At 55.4% G+C, this 26065-nt stretch overlaps 9 protein-coding genes across 9 annotated transcripts; 8 read left to right on the top strand and 1 right to left on the bottom strand.

The window, feature by feature from the left end:
* Window positions 1–590: 590 nt before the first annotated feature.
* Window positions 591–1862, top strand: PHYSODRAFT_319997 (hypothetical protein; the record flags this gene model as incomplete). The annotated part of the gene is made up of 1 exon (XM_009540415.1): window positions 591–1862. The coding sequence occupies one exon, from the start codon at window positions 591–593 to the stop codon at window positions 1860–1862; it is 1272 nt and encodes a 423-aa protein (XP_009538710.1).
* Window positions 1863–4211: 2349 nt separating this feature from the next.
* PHYSODRAFT_342050 (hypothetical protein) lies at window positions 4212–5790 on the top strand (the record flags this gene model as incomplete). The annotated part of the gene is made up of 3 exons (XM_009540414.1): window positions 4212–4349; window positions 4485–5579; window positions 5629–5790. 3 exons carry the CDS (start codon window positions 4212–4214, stop codon window positions 5788–5790), a joined length of 1395 nt encoding a protein of 464 aa, XP_009538709.1.
* A 119-nt stretch (window positions 5791–5909) lies between these two features.
* PHYSODRAFT_260554 (hypothetical protein) lies at window positions 5910–7602 on the bottom strand (the record flags this gene model as incomplete). Its single annotated transcript, XM_009540413.1, has 3 exons — window positions 5910–6254; window positions 6792–7103; window positions 7177–7602. 3 exons carry the CDS (start codon window positions 7600–7602, stop codon window positions 5910–5912), a joined length of 1083 nt encoding a protein of 360 aa, XP_009538708.1.
* A 293-nt stretch (window positions 7603–7895) lies between these two features.
* PHYSODRAFT_348556 (hypothetical protein) lies at window positions 7896–9346 on the top strand (the record flags this gene model as incomplete). The annotated part of the gene is made up of 4 exons (XM_009540412.1): window positions 7896–8380; window positions 8496–8547; window positions 8691–9032; window positions 9107–9346. The coding sequence occupies 4 exons, from the start codon at window positions 7896–7898 to the stop codon at window positions 9344–9346; spliced, it is 1119 nt and encodes a 372-aa protein (XP_009538707.1).
* Window positions 9347–12254: 2908 nt separating this feature from the next.
* On the top strand, window positions 12255–13235 carry PHYSODRAFT_532837 (hypothetical protein; the record flags this gene model as incomplete). The annotated part of the gene is made up of 1 exon (XM_009540411.1): window positions 12255–13235. One exon carries the CDS (start codon window positions 12255–12257, stop codon window positions 13233–13235), a length of 981 nt encoding a protein of 326 aa, XP_009538706.1.
* A 3212-nt stretch (window positions 13236–16447) lies between these two features.
* PHYSODRAFT_419265 (hypothetical protein) lies at window positions 16448–16606 on the top strand (the record flags this gene model as incomplete). Its single annotated transcript, XM_009540410.1, has 1 exon — window positions 16448–16606. A coding segment is annotated over one exon (159 nt), but the record flags the coding sequence as incomplete, so codon positions are not given.
* A 3753-nt stretch (window positions 16607–20359) lies between these two features.
* PHYSODRAFT_252840 (hypothetical protein) lies at window positions 20360–20539 on the top strand (the record flags this gene model as incomplete). The annotated part of the gene is made up of 1 exon (XM_009540409.1): window positions 20360–20539. A coding segment is annotated over one exon (180 nt), but the record flags the coding sequence as incomplete, so codon positions are not given.
* Window positions 20540–20791: 252 nt separating this feature from the next.
* On the top strand, window positions 20792–21316 carry PHYSODRAFT_533153 (hypothetical protein; the record flags this gene model as incomplete). The annotated part of the gene is made up of 1 exon (XM_009540408.1): window positions 20792–21316. A coding segment is annotated over one exon (525 nt), but the record flags the coding sequence as incomplete, so codon positions are not given.
* A 3029-nt stretch (window positions 21317–24345) lies between these two features.
* On the top strand, window positions 24346–25994 carry PHYSODRAFT_566348 (hypothetical protein; the record flags this gene model as incomplete). Its single annotated transcript, XM_009540407.1, has 6 exons — window positions 24346–24819; window positions 24859–24904; window positions 24976–25123; window positions 25192–25567; window positions 25638–25681; window positions 25784–25994. The coding sequence occupies 6 exons, from the start codon at window positions 24346–24348 to the stop codon at window positions 25947–25949; spliced, it is 1254 nt and encodes a 417-aa protein (XP_009538702.1). The 3' UTR covers window positions 25950–25994.
* Window positions 25995–26065: the final 71 nt, after the last annotated feature.

Here is a 26065-nt window from a genome sequence, read left to right as displayed (position 1 = left end):
CATCGAGCTGGAACAGCATAATCGATGAATCAAAAATCACACTCTTCAATCCATAAATGGCTTTCAAGCACCAGTGCATATTTGCACTTGGCCATCTCGAAATAGCTGGAGGGCATTGAGCACCGCGACATCGTTGCCTGGCACACTGACTGCGTGGGAGCTCTGCTTCTTCTCGATCGATCCACCATCGTCCGTCGACAGCTCAAAATTCTCTTTGTTGGCACGTGCCTGAAGGTGTTCAGCAACTCATTGCTTTTCTCCGTACGGCCCCGGAGAGCTCCATTGTGTCAACCATGCAACGAATGTTCTCGCTGACGAGGGTCAAGTACATTGGCCAGAGTGAGAGAAACCTTCACAGAGGAAAGGACGACAAGTCGATACCAGCTTCGCCTGCCTCCTCAGTGGACTCAACTTTACCACCTTCGCCCGTAGCGGCATGGGGCCCTGTCGACGGCGTGATTGAATCCCCACCAGCGCCGCCTCCGTCACCTGCAGCTCGAGCTACAACCCTTCTGTCCCCGTCAAGTGCACGACCCAAGCGGCAAGATCTCAAGATCGACTCGCAACTCGACCCCGAGCCGGCATCTTCAATGTCTTCGTCGTCATCTCCTTCGTCCAGCCCAACCTCGTCCAGAAGACACACGGGAGGCCTCGCCAACCGCCTGAAGCACTTGGTGTCCAAGGAAAAGCGACGCTTCTCCTCGGACGGCTTTGACTTGGACTTGACGTACGTCACGCAGAAGCTCGTGGCACTGGGCTACCCGGCCGAGAAGATCGAGGGCATCTATCGCAACCACTATCGAGACGTCTTCCGGTTCTTCGAGCATCGTCACCCTGGCCAATATCGCGTTTACAACCTCTGCGTGGAGCGTCGATACGCACCCGACGAGAAGTTTCATGGTCGCGTCGCTGAATTCGGGTTCGAGGACCATACCCCTCCTCCACTGTCAATGGTGCTGCCATTCTGTCGCGACGTGCATGCCTGGCTGCAGGCGAACTCCGACAACGTAGTCGCCGTTCACTGTAAGGCCGGCAAAGGTCGAACCGGTGTCATGCTCTGCGCCTACATGCTGTACGCGCGGATGTGGCGCTCCGCCCGTGGCGCGCTCGAGTTCTTTGCCGCCGCACGCTCAATGAAGCTGCAAGGCGTGACCATCTTGAGCCAGCGGCGGTTTGTCGGCTACTTTGCCGAAATGTGTCGGCGATCCGAGAGTGTCGAGGACGTTGAAGTGCTCGGGCCCTACGAAGATGAAGCGGCCCGCGAGCGCGCAATTACCTTAACAGAATACCATGCACAATGGCTGCAAGAGACGCAAGCCACGTCGCCACGAAGTAGTATCATTGGGTCAACCCCGCGCCCACACGCGGAGCCTGTGTTGCCTGCTCGAGTACATCTTGTGCTCGTTGCCGTCGTGCTCTGTGGAGTAGCCGGTCACAAGAAAACCAACAGTAGTGCAGCCGACTGGCGCGTTCGAGTTGAATGTGGTGCTATCCGTCCGCGCGCAGCCGTGTACGAACTTCCTGGTGGCTTTCAGCGCCAACAGCGCCCTAATGGCACCGAGGGCGAAGAGGTCGTCGAGCTGGAACTGCGTTGCAACCGAGTGCTCGTCTGGGACGAAGTCAAAGTGGAGCTTCGGGGGCGAGCGGGCGGCACTCTGGGGCACTTTTGGTTCCACACGGCGTTCGTGCCGCAGGTGGGCGACTACTTCGAGCTGACGCTGGCCAAGAACGAGATCGACAAGGTGGCCAAGGACGCCAAGCACGGCCACAAGAAGTTCGCGCCCGAGTTCGCGGTGCGTCTGCAGTTCGAGGTCGCTACTCCGCAGGACCTGGCCAGGTCGACTTCGGACGCCGCTGCGTGAAGGAACGAACAACGTAACGTGCATGTCATAGATAATTAATGATCTCTTCTCCCCAGGTCGAAAGCATACCAGTAGCATGGGTACAATCCTACTAGTAGGCGCGTAAAGATTAGTTTTAATATGAAAGTTTGTATAGCGCGACATATGTCCATCATAGACAGTACAAAGTACAGGCGGAGACGTGGGGGTGTATCGATCTAAGGCACTTGCGCTGTGTAGACTTGGATGATAGCTTCTAACTGCGAGTAGCGGCGAACTCAGCAAAACTAAAGCGCTAGAGGTTTAGAAGTGTAGTCAGGCAGTTATAATGCATGAGATGTACGCTCGATTCGTATTCCGAGCTCCTGCGGAGGCTGACAGGAGCATGAATAGACGGTTCAAAAAGTAAAACTGGGTAGCCCAGACAAATACTTTGAGGTATTGCCACCGGCATCATTGTTCTGCTTGAAATATTTCGTATCCTTCTTGTACGTCATTTCCTATCTCTAACTAGCTAAACATGATGGCTAGATTCTTCTGTGCACATTAGTTACTGGCGAGCAAAGTAAGCCTACCAAAAGCAGTAATTTCAAGCCAAATGAAGAGGTTTCTCGACAATTGCGGGCAATGAACACTATTCACGGCTACTAGAGTGTACCCCTGCCTCATTACTCGCTATTCGTTGCCATCCCGGGCATTAAGGACGCGTTTTCAGGACCTAAAAGGCAAAATTTCTCAAATCGTGGTGTGCCTAGATTTGTCGAAAGCCCAATTTTCTACTTGGGGTTTTACCATCTTACCTTGGTCAAATTCGATGCGGAAATAAATGCCAAACTCGCTGTTATCTCCTCTTTCGTATGAATGTCGGTAGGACGTTTGAACAGCGTTCACTCGAGCAACATTTAGTTTTAAAGTTGAGGCTACCGGTAGGCGCACCATCATACTTATCCTACCGATGGGGAGTAATGATTAATGCAGCGATAGCGACTTTCAACCACCGCTCATGGAGATCGTCCGGCAGTGTCGGTGGCGCCGGCACTGTCTGTCGACCCGACACCGTGTGCGTACCCCCACAAACACGCGAAGCACACGCTCTATGGCCCATGTACCTCCGGCCGGCCACTGCTGCCGTGGCTATTGCAAGCAGCACGTTATCGCGCTCTTCATGCCGCGGCGAAGACGGCGACGCCGAAAAAAACTCTTGTTGAGTGCGAGTGAGACTAGCGTGGCACGCTGCGATGCACAAGATGCAGCTCGTCGCCGCGTCGCGCGCCATCTGGGGCCCCAGATCGCGAGCAACGTCCATGCTCGACACCGAGATGGCAGCGCCGGGGCTTCACCACCAAACCACCGAACGACGGACGGACGGTGCTGAACGACGGCGGCTTGATTAACGACGACGATGGTGGTTGCGGGCATGCATGCAATGGAGCCAAGGCCATGGCGAAGAAGGACCCTTCGGGCCACCCACTGAGCGTCGCTGGGAGCGGTCCTAGCTGGAGAAGGCCGGCGGAATATCCCGCCGCGGAGCCCACTGACCGGCCCGGAGCCGGCGGATACTGATGGAGCTCTGGCCCGCGGTCAGAAGGAGAAACCGCGCGCAGACAGCGACGGAGGGGTCGTTGAGCTCAACGAACGACCGGGCGGGCGACAGCGCTCGCTCCGACGCGATGCAATGCTGGCAATCAACTAGCCTCGGGCAGCTGGCATCGAACCTGCCGCAATGGATAGTTCCCTACTTGCTTCCACTTCCACTCCGCCACTTGGCGAGAAGAATGCTGTTCTTGTTGTTCCGAGTTGAGGTTTGCCTCGAGCACCGAGCTGCACCGGCACCAGCAGGCCGCGGAGCTCGGAGCTGCTGGCCGAGTCGAGTCGAGTCCGGCTTTGGCTTGTTGGCGCCACATCGCGCGACGTAGACACGCCGCAACGACGTCAGCGGAGACGAGGCCCGCGGACGTCAATCATCCGCGCTGACAACGGGCCGCTACGATTCGATCCTCTCGATCGTACAAAACCTGCCGCTCGGAGCGAGGTTAACTGCCGGCCGGCGAGGCCGCCTCGCCGGCCTTGACCACTCTTTTCGCTCCGATTGCTACAGCAGGAGTCAGCGTAGGGAGTGTATATAGGGTTGGGCGGAAACTGAGTTTGGGCTTCCCTTTTCCGCTGTTTTGGGCGGACCGAGACGATCACCACTTGGTTTGAGTATGCGGGTCAGCGCCGGGCCACGAGGGCAGTATTTTGGGCTCCTCACGTCATGTCGTAGATTGGGGTCGTTCAAAAATACAATCGCTCGCGGCCTCGCAGGCAGAGACGCTCCGTCACTCACTCAATCGCGCGGCCACAGGCAGAGCGTGTCTTCTCCTCGCGATCATGGGCTTCTGTCTGTCCAAGTGCCTGCCCGACAGCGACATGGCGGCCGAGCTCGAGGCCGAGCTGGACGAGACCAACCACAGCTACGTGATGCAGTCCACGGAGCAGTCGACCTTCGGCACCACGTCTCTCCTGGCGGTACGTCTTCTCCTCCTCCTCCTCTCTCTAAACTCCGTTTAAACTCCGTTTAGCACTCTCTAAACGCCCCATTTTAGAGAATAAGCATAACTCACATCCTGTTTTCACTTAACCGGTTATGCGTGTTGCTTGCAGGCCGACGAAGTGGTCTGTCTAAACGTGATCGGGGAGGGTCCCTCGGGCGTCATCTACAAGGGCTCGTACCGCGGCAGCGTCGTGGCCGTCAAGAAGATGAAGATGATCTCTCTGCCGTCCAAGCCCTCGGCGCGCGAGAAGGTCGAGATGGAGCTGGAGGTCGAGGCCACACGCATGGGCAGTCTGCGCCACCCCAACACGGTGCTCTTCATGGGCGCGTGTCTGCAGGAGGACTACTTCTGCATCGTCAGTGAGTACTGCACGCGCGGCTCGCTGTTCAACGTGCTGCACGCGCCCAAGGCGTCGTCCAGTAGAAGCAGGCACAAGCGTAAAGGATCCGAACCGCTCTCCCGCGCAGCCGCTACCAGTACCGCCAGTGCGCCAGGGGGACTCGGTGAGCCAAAGAAGAAGGTGAATCTCAAGTGGAGTCTGCGGATACGACTGGCCCTGGGCGCGGCTAGGGGCCTCCTGTACCTGCACAGTGCAGACCCGCCGCTCGTCCACGGCCAGCTCAAGAGCACCAATATTCTCGTGGACGACTCGTGGAATGCCAAGCTGGCGGACTTCGGCACGCGACGTGTGGCCGAGGCTGTGGGTTTTGATAGGAGTAGGATGAACAGCATTGACGAGCGCTCGGCCCTGCTGCGGTGGACGGCGCCCGAGCTGCTGAAGCTCGGCGAGGAGCGCGTGCTGAAGGGCGCGTTCCCGAGCGACAGCACGAGTCCGCAGGCCGTCGACATTTTCAGCTTCGGACTCATCATGTGGGAGCTCACAACAGGTGAACTGCCGTACGCAGACATGCACTCGAACGCCGAGATCAGCGAGTATGTGCTCTCGGGCTGCCGACCTATTATGAAGCCCGGTCAGTGCAATATCAAGTGGGCCGAGCTCATGGCGCGCTGCTGGTCGCACAACCCGTCTCGGAGACCGAGCGCCGCCGAGATCGTGTCGTCTCTCGAGAGTATTAGCAAGGCCGACGCCATCGCGCAGTCAGCCAAGAAGGAGACGCGAGTAGTGAACAGCAACCGCGCGGACTACCGCTTCGCCGAGAAGCCTCGTTCACGGTCGACCGGCCCCTCCAAATTCAAGAGCAACGTGCGCGTCGTCGTCTAAGCAGCACGATGCTCCAGCTGCCGGATGCAAGTTGCTCGTGAAGCTGTCGTGTCGTGTGTACGTGTACGATAGAGTGTCGTCTTCCGCGGTGCAGATCGAGCTGAAGACCCCGGAAGAAGACGCAGCCATGACTCGACCGACGACTTTGAGCGCTGGCAGCGCGATGGGAATTACCGATATTGAACGCTTTTGATGCGGCGGATAGGACGCCACAGTGTAGCTACGTAGTCAATCAACCAACCTAATATTAATTGCACGGGACGTTGTTGTCACTTGTGTCTTCCATGCCCAACGCATGCAGCTACATGTAGCTCACTGCGTCTCGACGTCAGGTTTGGCGAACGGCGTGTGGTACTTGGCGACGTGTTCCTCGAGGAACTCGTCGCGCAGCATGATGGAGATGCGGTGCGTGCGGTTGACCGGCAGTTCTCCTCTAAACACCTGCGCACCGGGCAGGATCTCGTGCGTGTAGTGGTAGCGGACCCTGCCGGTCATCATGTACATGGAGCGCCGCTGCAGATACGCGTCAATCACCGAGTCGCCGTGCTCCTCTTTGAACCGCATGATGCTCGGCGAGAGCAGGTTGATGCCGGCCACCACGCGGCCCGAGAACTTGATGGAGTCCACGTGCGGCTTGATGTAGCCGTCCTCGGCCAGCTCGATCACGTGTACGGCCGGGAAGTAGTTGAGCTCCTTGGGCAGGATGGCGGCCTCGCGCACCTTCTGCAGGACGCGCTGCGTCTCGGCGGACCAGCGCGAGCGCTCCATCTCCTTGAACTTGATGATGACGTTGTCCCAGTGGCCTTCCTCGTAGCGGCGGCGCTTGAGTATGCGCGCGCACTCGTCGGCCACGACCATCTCCTCGTCCTCGGTGATGACGTCCAGCAGCACCTGCAGGTCTCCCTCGCTCACCAACGGGTCGTGGCAGTGCGTGGCGTCCAGGTTGTATACATCTTGCCACAACGAGGACGCGGGTGAAGCAGCAGCAGCGGATGAGCTCATTAGCCGCCGCAGCGGCGCCAGCGAGCGGCGGAGATACCTCGAGCCCAGCATCTCGGCGAATAAGCGCATGGACAAGCAAAAATGCGTCGTATTTATCCAAGAATTTACTGTACATCAAGCCCGCGGCGGGCGGAGCAGGTAGACGTGCATATTGGCGGCGCTGTAGACTGCGTCGAGTCGGTCGCGAGGCACCTGCTCCACCTCGAAGTTCTGCTCGGACAATAGCTCGAAGAAGGAGCCGCCGCGGTCTCCGGCGAATCTCGCTTCGTGCGCTGAGATGACCAACGTGTCGGGGTGCGAGAGCTTCGCGATGGTCTGCACCAGTTTCTCCGAGATCTTGCGCTCGCCGTACACCAGGTCCGAGCACAAGATGACGTCGAACTGGTGCGACTCCAGAGGCGCGTTCTCGCCCCACATGAGCGCCTCCGCGCGGACGTCGCCGGAGATGCAGCCGAGCGTCTGGTTCCGCTCGATGTTGACTTGGATCCACGGGATCGCCATGTCCTGCCAGAAAACAACAAGTTCACGTGAGTGGACGAGCAACCGCCCATTGCATCAAGTGCTATGAGGGCCATACCATGTCGGTTAGCATGACCTCCTTGGCGCCGAGTGCAGCCGCAGCGAGGCCAGGCACGCCGATGCCGCAGCCCAGCTCGATCACGTGCTTGTTCACGAAAAAATCGGGCGCGAAGTACGCGTCGTTGGTCAGGAACTTGGACAGCACCAGCGCGCAGTCCCAGACCTTGGCCTGCTGGCCCTGCTTCTCCTGGAACACGACCTTCTTGTCGGCGCGCAGTTCGAGCGTGCTCTCCGTCACCAAGTCCTTGTTGGTGCCCTGAGCGCGGCACTGCCTGGCCGCCAAACCCCAGTCCCGCTCGGCATACTGCTCCACGTATCGCTGGGCTTCACGGCGCTTCTCCTGCTGCACCTCGCTCTCCTCGAACAGGTCGTCGCTCTCCATGCGACCGAAGAAGTCCTCCTCATCGGAGCTCGAGTCGCTCATGCCGGTGATCGAATTTGACTGGATTTGAATGACACGCATAGGGGTAGTACGACTCTACAGGTCATTTATTTACAGTTTTGTTTAGTCTTAATTAACAGGACATTGTATCGTAGAGGCATTTTTAAGCCAATTACTGGATTTTCATCAGCTGATTTAGCAAGGTATGTGTGTCTAGCGGCTCCACAGCACGAATTGGACAACTGTACGCGCGGCATTCGAAACGCAAGTATTACGGCAGTCTCACTTGCTACCAGGCTGGTATCTTGATGCGGTGGTACTACCAGCGCATCAAGATGGACGCGACGCTGGCGACGTTCGACACGGTGGAGACGGCGGACTGCGTCGAGTCCTGCCCCGTAGCCGGCTTCGAGAGCTCCATGGTGGTGGCCACGTACCAGCTGCACAAGGCGGCACAGACCGGCGAGGCGGAGGACCGGCGCACCGGCACGCTGCAGCACTTTCGGCTGGAGTGCGACGCGACCAGCACCGACGGCGCCGGCGTGGCCGTGAACAAGTTGCAGGAAATGGTGACGTCCAGCGGCATCTTCGACATCAAGTGGAACACGGAGGTCATGAACGGCAAGGCGGTGCTGGGTGCCGCCACTGCTGGCGGCAGCTTGGAACTGTACGAGCTGGCGCAGGAAGGTGGCTCGCAGACACTGCGCCACTCGAGCCTGACCACCGAGGCGGACGCTGACTCCATGTGCTTGTCGCTGGACTGGAACAACCGCGTGCACTCCAACGCGCAGCCGTCCATCTGCGTAAGCCACTCAGACGGGTAGGCATCATCCTTGTGCTCAACAATGCTAAGTTAGCTTAGCATGCAAGTCTCGTGTAGTGGGATGCTTTGAGTGGTGCTAACAAACTTTTCTGCTGTGAATACATTCTTGCAGAGCGCTGTCGGTCTGGGATGTGGCGCCGGAGGGCATCGTCCAGCAAGCCAAGGTAGGTCGCAGCCCGTTTCGCTTGGGACTTCCAGGGGTGGTTTTGTCGAGGCGATTTTCTCGCACTGAACGATGACTTGCTCGGTGAAACGGGATGACGGAGCGCTAACTGGCACCTGTTGTTTGCTTGTTGTTTGACTCCAGTGGCGCGCGCACGACCTGTTCGGCTCGCCTATCGAGGCCTGGATCGCTGCCTTCAATTGCCACGACCCGAACGTGCTCTTCTCGGGCGCGGACGATGCGGCTCTGAAAGGCTGGGACCTGCGCGTGGGCACTTCCACGCCGACCTTCAAGAACGCGCGCCAGTACTCCATGGGCGTGTGCAGCATCCAGTTCCACCCGCACGACGAGCGTCTGGTGGCTATCGGAAGCTACGACGAGCAGGTGGCTGTCTGGGACCATCGCAATATGACGAGGCCGCTGGCCGTCTACGGCGCCGGTGGAGGCGTGTGGCGCCTCAAATGGCATCCGGACAAGACCCGCAAGGTAAGGAAGGCGTTGCATACCTACCCAGTTTGACCAGGGATGCGCTAACGTCCGCTCTTTGTTGCCATTGCCAGGAATTGCTGCTGGCCGCGTGCATGCACAACGGCTTCCGCGTGCTGGAGCTGGCGGCAGGTGAGACCGAGCTGCGTAAGGCGGCGAGCTACGACCGCCACGACTCGCTCGCGTATGGCGTCGACTGGTGGCTGCACCCGGCCGCGCTGGCGGCCAAGGCGCCCGTGGTAGGCTCGGCCTCATTCTACGATCACGTCTATCACGTCTGGAAAGCTCCGCTGGAGCTGGGCGCTGGACCTTGAAGTGCTCTGCTTGGATAGCCCATGGGGCACTAAATACCATGCTATTTCGTTTTGGCCAATCAAAGGTGACCCGCTCAATGAGTGGCCGTAAATCAGCGTCAACTTCAACACGTGGTTGCCCACGAGAAGTTTCCTGTACGACGTGAGCGGGCAGCTCCTCCAGGCACGTGCACCGTCCTTCCTTGGCCTTCCTTCTCCCTGTTGCCTGTGCGGCGATCGTCGGGTGCTTCGCCACCCCCGGAGTCGCCGTCGACCGCGCAGACCTCCTCACTCGCTTCAGCCCCCGCCGCAACATGCTGATCGCCGTCCCCACCGCCCCCGTTGCGTCCAACCCGTCGACGAACTCGTCCAAGACGAAGACCGTTGCTCTGCCAGCCGCTCTGGGATCTCTGGCCGCCTGGGGCCTGTTCCAGCAACAGCAGCAAATCCGCACCCCGGCCGTCGAGAAAGATGCGGGCCCTTCCGCCAGCCTACGCACGCTGAGTTCCGAAGGCAGAAGCTGCAACGCCGCCGTGTCTCGACCAGCGGCGGTAGCGCATCCCGCCCGCGTTGCAGTGGCATGGCGAGGCGCGCGGTGAGAGTCGGCTCGAGATGCTGCGGCAAGAGAGAACGAGTCCACCCACCCAGGGAGCGAGCTCTAGGCGCTGCGGACGAGAAGGAGCCAGAGAGAGCTATGGGTAATATTTAACGCGAACTTGCCTTTCCTACTTGGATTGCGTATGGCAGATTGTTTTGCGGTCTGCAGAGTCGTGAAGGATCGATGTTGAAGTGCTCTCCATGTTGAAGTGGTGGATATGGGTTCGCTGCAAGTGGCTGCACGAGCAAGCAAGAACATGCGTCCTCACTCGATCTTATTCCTCACGTTGCGAAGGCTACGCTCACGCCGCTGCCTTCGCATATATGAGCTGACGTGCAGATGTGTCCGGGCTTGAGCGCGATGAGCAGCGGAAAATGACTGGTGCCGGCCGCTTCAACCTGCAAATTCAGAACCCGGATCGTTTTGGTGGTGTGTCCACACGAGCAGCATTCTGAAGTGCATAAATGGACCATTCTTCTGCTTTTGTCCGCCAGCTCGCAGGCAATTTCAATTCCGACAGGCGTGCAGTTACCGGTAGAAGGTGGAGACGATGGCCGTGGTGTTGGCGGTTTAGTTGCCTTGGTACCGTTGTCTTGGTCCTGAGTAGACCGCGGTCTGTGAGTCAGCCGCTGACGGCAGAACGGGATGCGCTCGAGAGCCGGGCACTGTGACCATGGTTGGTACCCATGCAAAGAGTACTGTATCAGCTTAGAGTTGGTGCTCGTGTTATTCGTCTTGACCGATGAGTTGTCGTGCTTTATCTATCGCAGAGAACTCGAGCTTGCCGCTGGGACTCCCCAACTCTTTCTTCGTGTTTAACATGAAGACAAAAGACGGCGCGCCTTAAAAAAAGCTGATGTCGATGCTGTGCAACTTGCACTGCTGCATCCGTGCACAGAGTCGCATTGAACCAGAATTCAACAGCGGAACTCAATGTACGTAGCGAAATGCGGACTTGTGGGCAGTCAGTGCAATGCAGCGTGCTGGAAGGCAATGCTCGGCAGCCGCGACAAAAGTGCTGCAACAATAGCGATCAATTCAAATTTGAATGGAGATCGGGCTCACTTGGGGGGTGATGGGCGGCCCAGCCATTGGTCCAGACCTGAAACTTTTCTTGTGGCCTCCAGGTATTATAATCTGGAGACATAAACGAGCGTTTTATAGAATCAGCAAGTGTACTGGTGCCGGCCGCTCCAGGAGCTGACGCCGGCATAGTCTCTTTAAGTCTACGGGGATAGCTAACGTTAAAGGGCGGGCACCGTCGACACGGAGGGCGAGCAAGCAAACCTCGAGGCAGGTGACCTGCATATCCTCTTCCACCTCCAGGCAACTCGAAGTTGTTGACCCGGCAAGCCCAGCACCACCTCGCCGTGAGCCGCCCGCCAGCTGTCCGTCATTCTCCAATTCGCCTCGAACCTCTCGCACCGCAGCAGCCGGGCCGCCAGCAGGTTGTCAGGCGCGTCCCTGCCCCCCCCCCCCCCCTCCGCCCTTATGCAGGCGTACAGCAACGACCAGGACCTCGTCAGCTCGTCGCCTTCCTCGTTCTACGCCGAGGGCGAGGTGCTGACCTTCAAGCAGGAGCTGGCCGCGGTCTCCAGCGCGTCGCCCACGGGTTCCAGCAGCTCCAGCGCCACGCTCGCGCTCTCCTCCGACCACCTGCAGTCGTCCCTGCTCTCGACCACCGACATGGACGACGAGCTCTTCGGCGCCTTCGTTGGTGGCGGCGCTGGCCCGACGGGGCCCGACGCGCCGCCCACGGGCTCGTACTTGGACTTATATTACTCAGCACCAGCGGCGCAGGCCCCGATGGGCTTCCCATCATCCGCTGTGAGCAACGGCCTCCCGCCAATGAGCAACGGGGCGCCGGTGGCCGCCGCGCCCGCGCGACAGAGCGGCGTTAAGCGCGGCTACGAGCGCATGGCGGCGGACAAGTCGTCGCCCACGGCGGCCGTGGCCACGTCCATGCTGTCCATGCGCGCCAAGCCGCAGAATCTGGTGGTGCAGACGCGCGCACCGGGCAACACAGTCAACATCGGCCGGAGGAACGGCCCAGCCAATGGAGTCAAAAAGGAGGACGAGGCCAACGCCACGACCCCCCCCGGCACCAAGAAGACCAAGGTCTCGCGCGAGCGCCAGCTCAAGATCAACGCGGCGTCGCGTCGCTGCCGCAAGAAGCAGAAGCTGGAGCTGCAGTTCCTGCGCACGCACGTCGTGGAGCTGCAGGCGGCGCTCAAGGACCAGGTCAACTACCTGCAGGGACAGCTATCGCAGCAGCAGCGCGCCGCGCGCCTCTCGCACTTCGTGGATGACAGTGTGCGCAAGGTGGAGGAGATGAGTTCCGGTGCACGGCCCAGCCCCGCGGTGACTCCAACCGTGCCGCTGGTGTCCTTCAGCTCGGACCTGCTGCCCTTCAGGACGGAAGACCACAGCGGCGAGGACACGGACGGAACGCACAGCAACGACGCAGTAAACCACATCGAGACGGACGACGCCAGCAGCATCCACACCATCGACCCGGCCACAGGCTACTCGCTCAGTGACGAGCGCAAGCGCGAGCTGCTCAACATCGCGTCGTTCGTGAGCGTGAACATCAGCCTCGAAAGCAGCAGCTTCGCGCCGGAAGTGATCTCGTGCCTCCCGATTGAGATGGACGGCTGGCAGCTTCGCCTTGCGATCACCGAGAAGAACTACACCATCCACAACCAGAAGTTCTTCCCGTGCAACGTCAAGGACATGTTCGACTTCTGCTGGGAGACGAACGTGGCGCAGAAGATCTCGATCAAGCACGCCAAGAAGCACTACGTCGTGGTCACGCCTCTAGACAAGGATGTGGCCCACGTGTACTCTAAAACAACGGGCAAGTGGTCGCTGAACGTGCACGGCGTCCCGAACGTCAGCTACAACAGCATCGTGTGTCGGCGGTACATCCCTGAGGAACACCGAGCCATCATCTGCCAGCAGAGTGTACTGGAGGAGCGCGACTTCCAGGACGAGAGCACGCTGCCGTGGCTGTTCAAGCGGTGGGTGGTTTTCCGGCCCCAAGTCCAGGACGGAGTCGAGGGCACCTTCGTGGAGGCCTACCGCACTGCCAGCTACGCCACTGGACGGCTCATTTACAAGGAGAACAAGACGTACGACAGCTTCTGCGAGCATCTGATCCGGCGTTACGCCGAGTCCAACTCGCTGTTGGAGCGCATGATGGCTCGGGACAAGCGATTTACGCACGCGTTCGACGCTAGCGTCCGGACGGAGGCGGAAGCCGAGTCCGCCACGGTCTCAGACCGCATGATCAAGGATTTGTTGCTCTTCTGAGTGCGCTTCATTGTTATTGATAAGCTGTAGGAACTGTAGGGTGTAGTGCACAGTAGTGAGCGAGCTGGTGATGACGAAGGTGTTGCCGCGATCCTTCCAATGCCAGGACGCTGAGTAATATTTAAAAATGCACGAATTCTTGGGAGCTAAAGACCTAGTCATGCAGTGGCCCACCTGGTGATTGCTTTTCCGGTTAGTAGTGGAGCGTGAGAGAGAGCGCGCGCACTCTAACAGTAGTCCTTCGCGTGGTATTGAAAGAAGATCATCGGGGTTTTCTACCAGACGGCTCGTCAAGATGCGTGCTCATGTAAGTGAAGGCGGCGAAGCGATCCTCTTCAACGCGAGGAGTAAGATCGACTGAGGACGCATAGTTCCTCAAGTAGGCGCCAGCTACACCCGCAGCGAAGCCATGTTCGTGACTACAACATTGAGCCCACTTCAGCATCACTTCTCCATTTAGCCTTCACGAACTTTTTCTCGATTCAAGTTCATCACTTATCGACGAGTGCAGTTTTCGGGGGTCGACGGTGACAGCTCGCGAGTGGAAGAAGATGTTTATCGACATTGTAGCGGTGCGTGGTGCAAGTGTTATCGCCGAGCGACCTCCAAACATGTACAAAATACCGATAGCATGCTTGAGGCTTCTTCTGTAGGTAACGACGGCATCTTTTTGTCTGAACATCACGACCGTGTTCAATCTAACACTCCCATACTGCGGCGAAAGCTTTACGGTCTACATTTCCTACAGCAGTGAACCAGAACTGTCCTAACGTTTAACACGAAGACAGAGTTTAGAAAAATTAGGAGTACTTGACGGTGCCTTCAACGTCAGACTTAAAGAGACTATGCCGGCGTCAGCTCCTAGATATTATAATACCTGGAGGCCACAAGAAAAGTTTCAGGTCTGGACCAACGGCTGGGCCGCCCATCACCCCCCAAGTGAGCCCGATCTCCATTCAAATTTGAATTGATCGCTATTGTTGCAGCACTTTTGTCGCGGCTGCCGAGCATTGCCTTCCAGCACGCTGCATTGCACTGACTGCCCACAAGTCCGCATTTCGCTACGTACATTGAGTTCCGCTGTTGAATTCTGGTTCAATGCGACTCTGTGCACGGATGCAGCAGTGCAAGTTGCACAGCATCGACATCAGCTTTTTTTAAGGCGCGCCGTCTTTTGTCTTCATGTTAAACACGAAGAAAGAGTTGGGGAGTCCCAGCGGCAAGCTCGAGTTCTCTGCGATAGATAAAGCACGACAACTCATCGGTCAAGACGAATAACACGAGCACCAACTCTAAGCTGATACAGTACTCTTTGCATGGGTACCAACCATGGTCACAGTGCCCGGCTCTCGAGCGCATCCCGTTCTGCCGTCAGCGGCTGACTCACAGACCGCGGTCTACTCAGGACCAAGACAACGGTACCAAGGCAACTAAACCGCCAACACCACGGCCATCGTCTCCACCTTCTACCGGTAACTGCACGCCTGTCGGAATTGAAATTGCCTGCGAGCTGGCGGACAAAAGCAGAAGAATGGTCCATTTATGCACTTCAGAATGCTGCTCGTGTGGACACACCACCAAAACGATCCGGGTTCTGAATTTGCAGGTTGAAGCGGCCGGCACCAGTCATTTTCCGCTGCTCATCGCGCTCAAGCCCGGACACATCTGCACGTCAGCTCATATATGCGAAGGCAGCGGCGTGAGCGTAGCCTTCGCAACGTGAGGAATAAGATCGAGTGAGGACGCATGTTCTTGCTTGCTCGTGCAGCCACTTGCAGCGAACCCATATCCACCACTTCAACATGGAGAGCACTTCAACATCGATCCTTCACGACTCTGCAGACCGCAAAACAATCTGCCATACGCAATCCAAGTAGGAAAGGCAAGTTCGCGTTAAATATTACCCATAGCTCTCTCTGGCTCCTTCTCGTCCGCAGCGCCTAGAGCTCGCTCCCTGGGTGGGTGGACTCGTTCTCTCTTGCCGCAGCATCTCGAGCCGACTCTCACCGCGCGCCTCGCCATGCCACTGCAACGCGGGCGGGATGCGCTACCGCCGCTGGTCGAGACACGGCGGCGTTGCAGCTTCTGCCTTCGGAACTCAGCGTGCGTAGGCTGGCGGAAGGGCCCGCATCTTTCTCGACGGCCGGGGTGCGGATTTGCTGCTGTTGCTGGAACAGGCCCCAGGCGGCCAGAGATCCCAGAGCGGCTGGCAGAGCAACGGTCTTCGTCTTGGACGAGTTCGTCGACGGGTTGGACGCAACGAGGGCGGTGGGGACGGCGATCAGCATGTTGCGGCGGGGGCTGAAGCGAGTGAGGAGGTCTGCGCGGTCGACGGCGACTCCGGGGGTGGCGAAGCACCCGACGATCGCCGCACAGGCAACAGGGAGAAGGAAGGCCAAGGAAGGACGGTGCACGTGCCTGGAGGAGCTGCCCGCTCACGTCGTACAGGAAACTTCTCGTGGGCAACCACGTGTTGAAGTTGACGCTGATTTACGGCCACTCATTGAGCGGGTCACCTTTGATTGGCCAAAACGAAATAGCATAGCAGGGGGTGGTATTTAGTGCCCCATGGGCTATCCAAGCAGAGCACTTCAAGGTCCAGCGCCCAGCTCCAGCGGAGCTTTCCAGACGTGATAGACGTGGTCGTAGAATGAGGACCACGGGCGCCTAGGCCAACATCACCAGCAAGCAGTTCGGATGGGCGCACGCTGTCGACGAGTTTGTCGAGAGCTTGAACGTGGAGGACTTGCGGGAGTTGCTAGATAAATGTGCTCCTAGTAACTATCCAAGGGCATCTCCTGCGGTTGTCTAGCAGATTCCTACATATAGTACACGCCCCTGCGTGTAGTTTCACGTACAATGTGAAAATTGTTCAACATATAGGAACAAGGTCTTTTCAGCCAAAACGAAGCAACCTTGTTAAAGGGCAACCTGTTTGCGTAGTACACTACTTATATGACAACGACTCGCCCGGCAGGAAACCCCGATGAACTTCTTTCGACACCACACGCCACATGCAGATGACTCTCGCTATTATAATAAACAACCTCGCTGTCATATCGAAGCCTGCGGTGCTGGAAGCAGCTCTTCGGTGTTGTTGACGAGAATGCAGTCGGCATCGAATGATGTTGTCACTTGCCTTCATCCTTTCCGTTTAGGTACGATGGCGAGTTCTCCGATTCTCATCCCAGAATCCGCTGCCTCGAGGAAAGCTGAAGCTGTTCTGCGCGATCATAGGTGTGGCAGACACGTTCCGCGTGGACATCGACGCGGGTCAGTCAGTTGGAGACTTGAAGAAGGCGATCAAGCTGGATAACGCAAAGATGATCACGGGCGACGCCAGGAGCCTGAAGCTTTTCCTGGCGAAGAAAGGCAATGCGTGGCTGCAATCTGAATTTGACGACGTGAAGGCATTGAGAAGGGCGAAAAGACTCCTACCATTGAAGCGCTAACGGAGAAAGACCAAGAGCTACAGACAGACTATTCGCTGAAAGACGTGCTGGAAAAGAATGTCATGCCCACCCCACAGTTGAGACACGTTCACGTGCCAGTGGTGGTTCCGGGCGCACAGTCGTCGGCCGCGCCAGGCCAGAAGCGGCCAAGGACGGAGGCTGAGGTGCCTACTCCTGCGATGATTACTCCCATCGATCGCAAGACTATGGAAACTATCGCAATGTGTCTTGACGGCTTCCAGCAGAAGTATATTAGTGATTTGAAGAACTTTGGTCGCCTGACCAAGTTTCGGATGCTTGCCACGTCTGGTCAGTATGACTGGAAGAACGACGAAACTCGCATACGAAGGAAGTGTCTCGTTCCCTTTTGGTCGATGGCGGATACGACCGCCGTTGGCAAACGTAACGGGTGGACCGATCTCGATATCAAGGAGAGGTACTTCTATTCGGGTGGAAACTTGCGCGATTTCTTGTCCGGAAAAAAACTTGCCAAGGCTGCGATTGATGAGGCAGTTGGCAATGTTGGTCCGTATGCAGCAGAAGTTCTCAGGACTCAGTATGGGCGCGGGTCGGTGGATCAAGTTGATCGCTTGCGTATGATGACAGTTCTCGCTGCAACTGGTTCGATGGACCCAACCAACTTGGACAAGTATTGGAGTCCTGGCGAGTGGACTGCCGTGGTCACATCTGAGTATGCGTTGAGACGTCAGGGCAAGATCGTGAAGCCATCCTACTACAAGGAATTGTGGTCCAAAGCCCGCATGCTTGGAGATGACGGGTTAATGGGGATCGCATTCGGGAACTACGTGCATACGATCGTAACGGATGGAGAGACCGTCGAGTTGCGGGTAATATCCTTATTAGGTTTAATGTTATTAATATCTTCAAATCATTTTATTACTTTAATCTTAGAGCTTAAAAATGAATTAAATTAAAAAATTTAATAAATAAAAGCTAAAATACGACCGGATCAAAACGAACCAGCATACGTACGCTACTGGTAAGATCAAAACCAGCAATTGCCGCAACGAGTAGAGGAATGCAGAGGAGTACCAAGCGATGATGGCCCAACTGAAGAACGTCGACTACTGGTATCCCTTGGATCGTTGTCTGGGAACTATCGACAGTGTTGCCAAGCTGAGCATGGGCCAGGAGCAGAACGTGACCGCATTGATTCGAATAACGAAATCCGATGAACTAACAATTGACTCGGAAGCGCTGAGCGGTTACGCGATGCTGTGTCTGGGCGCCGTCAGATACGTTGCGTTGGTGCCGGACAAGGGGACGAGTGATAACTTCCGATTTAGTCCCGCCAATCCTCCGACCAAAGTGCCGTTACGTGTTGCGTATCTTGCCGATTGGGTGTCGTGAATGGGCTAGTTAAATGCTTTGGAGCAGGGGTGCCGCCGAAACGAATAGTGCTGCACGAATCAGTGCAAAGAGCCGAGCCGCGTGAATTTGACGCCCTCTGAGCCAACTTTCAATAATTAACTTGGCCTCGCCACGGTCTCTGTGTGTTGCTATGTGTTTGCTACCATTTCGTGCGAAAGTTACGTCAAAACTGCTGGGGGTATGCTATTGCAACCCTTTACAGGGTGACGGTACATCAATCGTGCACTTCCAGCACAAAATAGGTGCGAAAGTGGACAAAAGATGAACAATGTATCCACCATCTGATAAAAATAGTGTGTGCTCATTGGGCGAAACAAACGTAACACACACTTTCCTACCTTTAGAACTGCAATACCTGTCAAGTTCGGTATAAGTCCGAACCGAGGAGCGTTAACAGCACCAGCCATCCGTCCTTCATGCCACGCGGCGGGTGAGGCCCAGGCGCTGAGGAAAAAATTGCCTAGTTCCTAACTAACGGAGTGAGGAGGAACTGGGCAATTATTTCCTAGCGTCACTAGACCTCCGATAGACTTCGTGTATGCATCTATTCGCTCCCTACGAATCCTCGCCATCGTCTTGCTAACTAGCGCTGGTGATCACTTTATCGCGCTGTGGCGTTCGCTCATGTCCGTCGCACGCACAGTATCCATAATATGTAATATACGAATGCATTATCGATAAGCTCTGCTACATCCTAAATATTCAGCAGCATGCGGGCCAAACGCTCTCGGTGGTCACCCCAGGCTTCGCGCCGTGTACGTCGAAGTATTTGCTAGAAGTCCCTTGTTCAGTAGACTCCGTCTCATGGCCACCATATTCTGTAGCATCCGTCGTATTCAAATCAGCACAAAACATTGTTCTGTACCTTCCGCTGTATCCACTTGGGTTGGTCTGGTTTGCTCTGTAGCATCCGTCATATCCATCGCTGCCGGACAGGTCTATTCTGTAGGTACCATCACAATAAATTCAGTCAATACACGTTGGTCTGCAGCTTCCATCTAGCCCCTCTATCGCATCGCCTCCATCTGCCGTTTATCCCCTACCTGGTAAGCGCCTGAACGACGCATGCGCTGCTGTGGAGCGCTAGTTGAAGCCGTTGCTATCGCTGCGGATGCATTCATGGAGGTGGTTGGTCCAGGAGTGACGAACGCGCGTCTCGATACTTAGTGGTAGCCGGCAGCACCACCTCACACGGCGCACTATGGGCTCGCGCGCGCTTGAATACGATTCCAGACTGACCTGACAATATATCGAACAGACTGTAAATAGACTTGCTTACCTTTAGCATCACTACCACGAGTAGACTGTTATGGCGACCTCGAGCTCCCAGTAGCGCCTGGCCCTCGCCTACGCAGCAGCACTAGTACGTTCTTACCGGGCTTGCAGAGCTCGAGGTACGTCTGGTCAGGGCGGTTTCTCGTTCCGAAGAGAATGGCACCGCGAGTGGCTGCCAAACGGTCACTTTGACCCCAATTTTCCAACCTGTTGGGGATTTATACTCGTCCTTCTATAGCCGCAGAAGAATCCCCGTCTATCTACCCATCACAGATCCAACAGGAATGATGGGCTGATTACTCACTATACAAAAAACTATATGCGAAGTTTTTCGCGGAAACCAAGTTAGCTGGATATTAAATCCTGTCGAAATGCTTATTCTGTAGGATACAGAATATGGGGCTAGAGGGGTTAAGCGTGCACGGCGTCCCGAACGTCAGCTACAACAGCATCGTGTGTCGGCCGCATGATCAAGGATTTGTTGCTCTTCTGAGGTATGGTGGGGAGTGAGCTCATTGTTACTGGTAAGCTGTAGGAACTGCAGGGTGTAGTGCACAGTAGTGAGCGAGCTGGTGTCGACGAAGGTGTTGCAGCAATCGTTTCAATGCCAGGACGCGGACTAATATTTAAAAATGCACGAATTCTTGGGAGCTAAAGACCTAGTCAAGTACATGTAGTGGACAACCAGCCGAACACTAAAGCGCTACGAAAAGGAGCGAAGAGCCGTAAGCGTGTCTTCCGAAAAGGATTTCCATTGCCGATTACAGCAGGGAAGTCCGATGTTGAAGTGGTCTCCATGTTGAAGTGGCGGATATGGTTTTTGCCTGCTGGCTCAAGGCACTGCTACAGGCGTATCTACTTTCAACAAGTGCATTAAAACTGTGTCGGTGATGTCGCCTCTCAGAGTGCATGATGAGGAATAGTGTTTGTTGAGTCTTCAACAATCAATCTGCTTTTAGAGAGTTTTACAATGAGTTTTTCTACACATTCCAAAACCGAGGAAAGATACTGACGCTAATCTGTGCGGTTGATGGTGCTGGGGGGAGCCCGTTCCCTGTGGAAATCGACGCGGACAAGACGGTGGGCCACTTGAAGGAGGCGATCAAGGAACAAAGCGACGGGTTGATCAGAGCTGACGATCCTTGGACGAAGCTGGAGCACTTCTTGGCGAAGAAGGCAGACGGCGGATGGCTCCCAGACGACGATGACCTGGACAAGATGCTGCAGAACAACGTTGGCACCTCGAAGATGGAGAAGTTGCGAGCGTCGTGGAAGTTGAACAAGAAGGGCCTTTTTGGTTCGCTTGAAGAGGACGTGGTACACGTGCTGGTAGTGGTTCCGAGCGCAGAGTCGGCGGCCGCGCCAGGCCAGAAGCGACCAAGGACGGAGGCTGAGGTGACTACCCCTGAGGGGATTACTCCCATCGATCGCGAGACTATGAACACTATTGCAAGCTACTTTGACCTCGATTCGTGGCAAGTTAATGGTGGGTTAGCTCTCAGCATTAACCGCGTTGAGCCTGATTTCCCCAAGTGGTTTTACGTTCGGAAAGAAACACAGGATCTCGTCAAGGTATTCAACGAGAATGTGCGACTTAAGCTCAACACTGTGTTTGTAAGGACGTCAGGTGTCGGGAAAAGCACGCTGGTCGTCGTGCTTGCGTTTTACATGGCGCTGCACCTGCAGAAGCGTATCGTCCTTTATCGAAAGCTGAAAGGGGGAGGGTATACGATGTTGTATCTGGATCCAGAGCACGAGCAATATTGGCGCAAATCAACAAAGGTGGATATCGCTGACTTGGATCTTGTGGTGAATTCGGACTTTGAGCTGTGTCTTGACGGCTTCCTGCAGAGGGAAATTGATAATGATTTGAGTAACTTTGGTCGCCTGACGAAGTTTCGGATGCTTGCCACATCTGTACAATACGACATGAAGAACGATGAAACGGAAGTTCGGAGGAGATGTCTGGTTCCTTTTTGGTCGAAGGCGGATATTACCCGCATTGGAGAACATTATGGTTGGGCTGATCTCGATATCAAGGAGAGGTATTACTACTCGAGTGGCAACTTGCGCGATTTTTTGATGGGGGAGGATACTACCAAATCTGCAATCGACCAAGCCGTTGACGTTGGAACCCTGCTTTCTGCAGAAGTTCTCATTTCTCAACTTGGAAGCGTATCGAGTCACCATGTTGATCTCTTGCGGATGGTGACAGTCACGGCCGCTACGGATTCTCGGGACCCTAGCAGCTTGAAGAAGTATTGGAAATCCGGCCAATGGGTCTGCGTGGTCACCTCTAAGTATGCGTTGAGACGTCTGGGCAAGATCGTGAAGCCATCCTACTACAAGGAATTGTGGTCTAGAGCTCGCATGATTCGAGACGACGGGTTAATGGGGATCGCATTCGGGAACTACGTGCATACGATCGTAACGGATGGAGAGACCGTCGAGTTGCGGGTAATATCCTTATTAGGTTTAATGTTATTAATATCTTCAAATCATTTTATTACTTTAATCTTAGAGCTTAAAAATGAATTAAATTAAAAAATTTAATAAATAAAAGCTAAAATACGACCGGATCAAAACGAACCAGCATACGTACGCTACTGGTAAGATCAAAACCAGCAATTGCCGCAACGAGTAGAGGAATGCAGAGGAGTACCAAGCGATGATGGCCCAACTGAAGAACGTCGACTACTGGTATCCCTTGGATCGTTGTCTGGGAACTATCGACAGTGTTGCCAAGCTGAGCATGGGCCAGGAGCAGAACGTGACCGCATTGATTCGAATAACGAAATCCGATGAACTAACAATTGACTCGGAAGCGCTGAGCGGTTACGCGATGCTGTGTCTGGGCGCCGTCAGATACGTTGCGTTGGTGCCGGACAAGGGGACGAGTGATAACTTCCGATTTAGTCCCGCCAATCCTCCGACCAAAGTGCCGTTACGTGTTGCGTATCTTGCCGATTGGGTGTCGTGAATGGGCTACTGTAGTTAAATGCTTTGGGCAGGGGTACTGCTGAAACAAAGCGTGATTCAGAAAATCGATGAAAGGGGCCGAAGCATTCGTTGTAGCTGAACCAAATCTCGGCTCAGCTGTCTTTGGGTCAGCATCCGAATCACCTACAGCCAATTCTTCACGCGGAACCAACGCTTCTCGAGGAATTTGGCACTTGCCATATCCGGGAAGATACACCTCAACTAAGCCGCGCTTGTTCACTGACATACGCTTCCTATTGGTGTCAACTGGAATTGGGATGGCATGCTTCGTCACGATCGCGCCACTTTTGGTTTGCGCATTGGCAAAACGCAAGGGAGTACCCTCACGCAGCTGCCACTCGATTTCAGGGCGATTATCTTTTTCCTTGACTGCATTCACAATGCTGTCGAGATCAGCCGTGTCGTATGATATATCCAAGCCGCTAATGGACGGGTAGGAGGACCGCCTCGGTGACCGAGGGAAAAACAGTGCCCTCGCCAGTAGGCTCAGCCGATCATTACGGAAAAACTCGTCGTTGCTTGACAGCTTCGATACTGGTGTCCGAGCCACTGCAAGCGTGGAGTACAGGGCTTCGTAGTTCCAATCACACTGACCGATGAAGTCGAAGGTGCCAATTGAGCGAATCTTCGAGTCCATCAAAACTCCAATTAAGAACTTTGCAAGGGCTTCTCGATCTACAACGCTTCGAGCCCCTCCCAATCCACAGTACAGATTCACATCCAGACTTCCGATCGTGACTCCAGTTCCGAGCACCCAGCACGCTCTCCACACACGCCTCAGTCATACCCACGCCGGATACATCCAGCAACAGAAAATTCAAGCGATACGTGAACGTATTCGCGCAGTCGCTTAGCCTCTTCGCCTGGCCAGCCGCAGCAACAGCGTGTTGCGCGCCGAATTCCTTCATCTTCTCAATCAACTCACGCAGTTCCTTCATGTGAGACATAATCAAGTTCTTAGGCGAGAACTTTTGTCGAGCGCGGCAAGAGTTTTGCGATGACTGACTGGTTTGAAGCAACTACGTTGGTTACTGGTTCGCGGGCTATAGAAGCCCGCTTGATATCGCAGTTCGGTGTTTTTTTTGGTAATAATAGTTGCTGTTGCAGTGAAAAAGATATGTTGCGACTGCATTAGCAGCTAACGTTGATTCTATCCAGATATGCTGTACAAATTTTGGCTGTGCAACTTGTGTACCGTAATACTGATGTTGCCTACTGTAGCGTGAAGGTTGCACTGGTTTGCGGGCTTTGGCCCGAATGTAAGCTAACCAGGCAGCAGCAATAATAAAGAGGGGTGATCAGTCAATCAATGTAATCTGTGAGGATCGACCGTGTAGGGGCAGCAAGATTCGCGGTTCGGCAGACTTTTTTTTACTGTTTTAAAACCTGCATGGTAGAAAACTTTTTTTACTACTAGTAGTCCTATGTAGTAGCGCTACGCGAGCCGTAGAAGAGCGTTGCATGAAGAAGTTCTTGAATTTTAGCACATGCTCCTATTTTTGTACTGTGAAGTGCCATGCATCCATTTGCTGGGTCGCTTATGCTGCTCGATCTGCCGTGGCGGATCTGCATGAACGCACACTACTGCTATTCTTGCTACATACTGCACAGCTTCAAGCTACCAAGCTGAACTTCGGTTCATGTTGAATGTATAATGTGTTTATTTTGCTGGGGCTATTCGGGCTGTATGTCCAAATGTGACGCCTGGAACTTGATTTTGTAGAATTGCTATACTGATTTCCATGCCGTTTAGCTCTCCTCGCTTCGACGTCGACGCGCAACAAACAGTCTGCGTTCACTACCATTAATCAATTGCGATAATTTTGTTTTGCTAATCGAGCCCCGATGTAGCCATGTGCATATAGATGGCTATATTACTAACGACCGGTGGTCTGCACCACTCATTGGCCAGCTCCAAATCTTTTCATCCAATCACGCCAAAGTCCATCCACCATCCCACCACATTCGAATCGTCAGCGCAGCACCGCAAGATGTCGACGCACTCGGGCGCCTCGGGCAGCTCCGCGGCCAGGAAGAAGACGCCGTGCTCCTTCTTCGCGGCGGGCAAGTGCCGCAACGGCAGCAGCTGCAAGTTCTTCCACGCGCCGCGCGAGGACCTGGCGGTCAGTCCGCTGCCCTGCAAGTTCTTCCTCCAGGGCGCGTGCAAGGCTGGACGAGACTGCAAGTTCTCGCACTCGGCGCAGGCGCAGGCGGCGGCCACGCGCGTGAGCGCCAGCACTGGGGAGAAGACGGTGGCGCCGGGCTCTTATGGGATTCCCTGCAAGTTCTTCAAGTACGGAGACTGCTCCAACGGTGACAAGTGCCCGTACCTGCACGTGCAGAAAAAGAAGGAGACGGAGACCGAGCGCAAGGAGAAGGAGAGTACGGAGTTGGAGGCCGAGACGGAAGGCACCTCTACGCCGGAGAAGAAGGCGGACGAGGGAGAAGAGAAGCCCGCTACCCCTGTGGCTGAGACGTCCGGCGAAGAGGACGCGGAGAAAGAGGCGGAAGATGTGACGGAGCTACGGGACTTTATCTCCAAGGAAGAAGGTGCGTTTTGCGATTCTTTGGGTTGTTTATCTTCGTTTTGTAGCGCTGATAGTGGGGTTTTGTTGGTTTAGAGTTGTACTACTACGGAGCTCCTGGTGAGTTTGAGGATACGCCCGCGGAGTCCGGGCCTCCGATGCCGAAGGAGTCGTACGTGGAAGTGACCAAGAAGAACGTGAGGAACAGACCGCTGTCTTTCGATGAAGAGCGACCTGCACCTCCGTAAGTTGCTAGCCGTGAACTGCTTGCGCTGATATGTTTTAACGGGGATGCTTTCTTGTCGCCTGCAGCAAAATCTGCACATTCTTCTTGCAAGGTCTGTGCCGATATGGCGACACGTGCTTTTACTCGCATTCGCTGCCAGAAAAGGTTGAAAGTGAGGAAGAAATGCTGGCGATGGGTGAGGAGATCCGCCTCTCAGCAGATCTGGAGTGCGGTATCTGCTACGAGAATATCCTTGGGAAGGGCGAACGCTTTGGGCTGCTATCCGGATGCAATCACTCCTTCTGTCTCACATGCTTGCGCAATTGGCGAGGCAGCGCTGATCAGCCGAAGCAGACCGTGCGCCAGTGCCCTATGTGTCGTGTGGAGACGAACTTCATCATCCCGTCGAGCCGCATGGTCACCAAGCCGGAGCGCAAGAAAGTCCTCATCGACGTATACCGCGTATGACCCCATTGTTGGTTTGTTCTACTTGCTGTTTTACAGACACTCACCGTTTCTTTTGCCTGGACAGAAAAACCTGTCGGCCATTCCTTGCCGCCACTTCGACGAAGGAAGGTGCGTTAGCCATCCAAAAACTGATCTTTCCGCTTGCCCGCCTCACGCATTGCTCGGCATGTGGTGTAACCATTTGTTTTGGTTGTATTGAATTACTTGCAGAGGAATATGTCCATTCGGTACCAGCTGCTTCTACGCGCACCGCTATCCGGACGGCACATTGGCCTCGCGCGAAGTGCGAACTGCTGTCGACGCCGATGGCCAGTACGACGTCCTCCGTCAAGTGCGTCTCGAGCACTATTTCCAACAGAACAGCGCCAGCGAATAAATTGCCCCCGTTCTTCCTCGCGTATGGGCAGATCGTGTGTCCGTGACAAGTATCTCTTCATGTTTAGAGCATTGCATTGACTCCGCCGTCCACTTTTCGACTGCTGGTCGGTGATA

This window comes from Phytophthora sojae (genome assembly GCF_000149755.1).
Source record: "Phytophthora sojae unplaced genomic scaffold PHYSOscaffold_15, whole genome shotgun sequence".
Taxonomy (NCBI): domain Eukaryota; phylum Oomycota; class Peronosporomycetes; order Peronosporales; family Peronosporaceae; genus Phytophthora; species Phytophthora sojae.
This window is presented reverse-complemented; position numbering and strand designations above follow the sequence as displayed.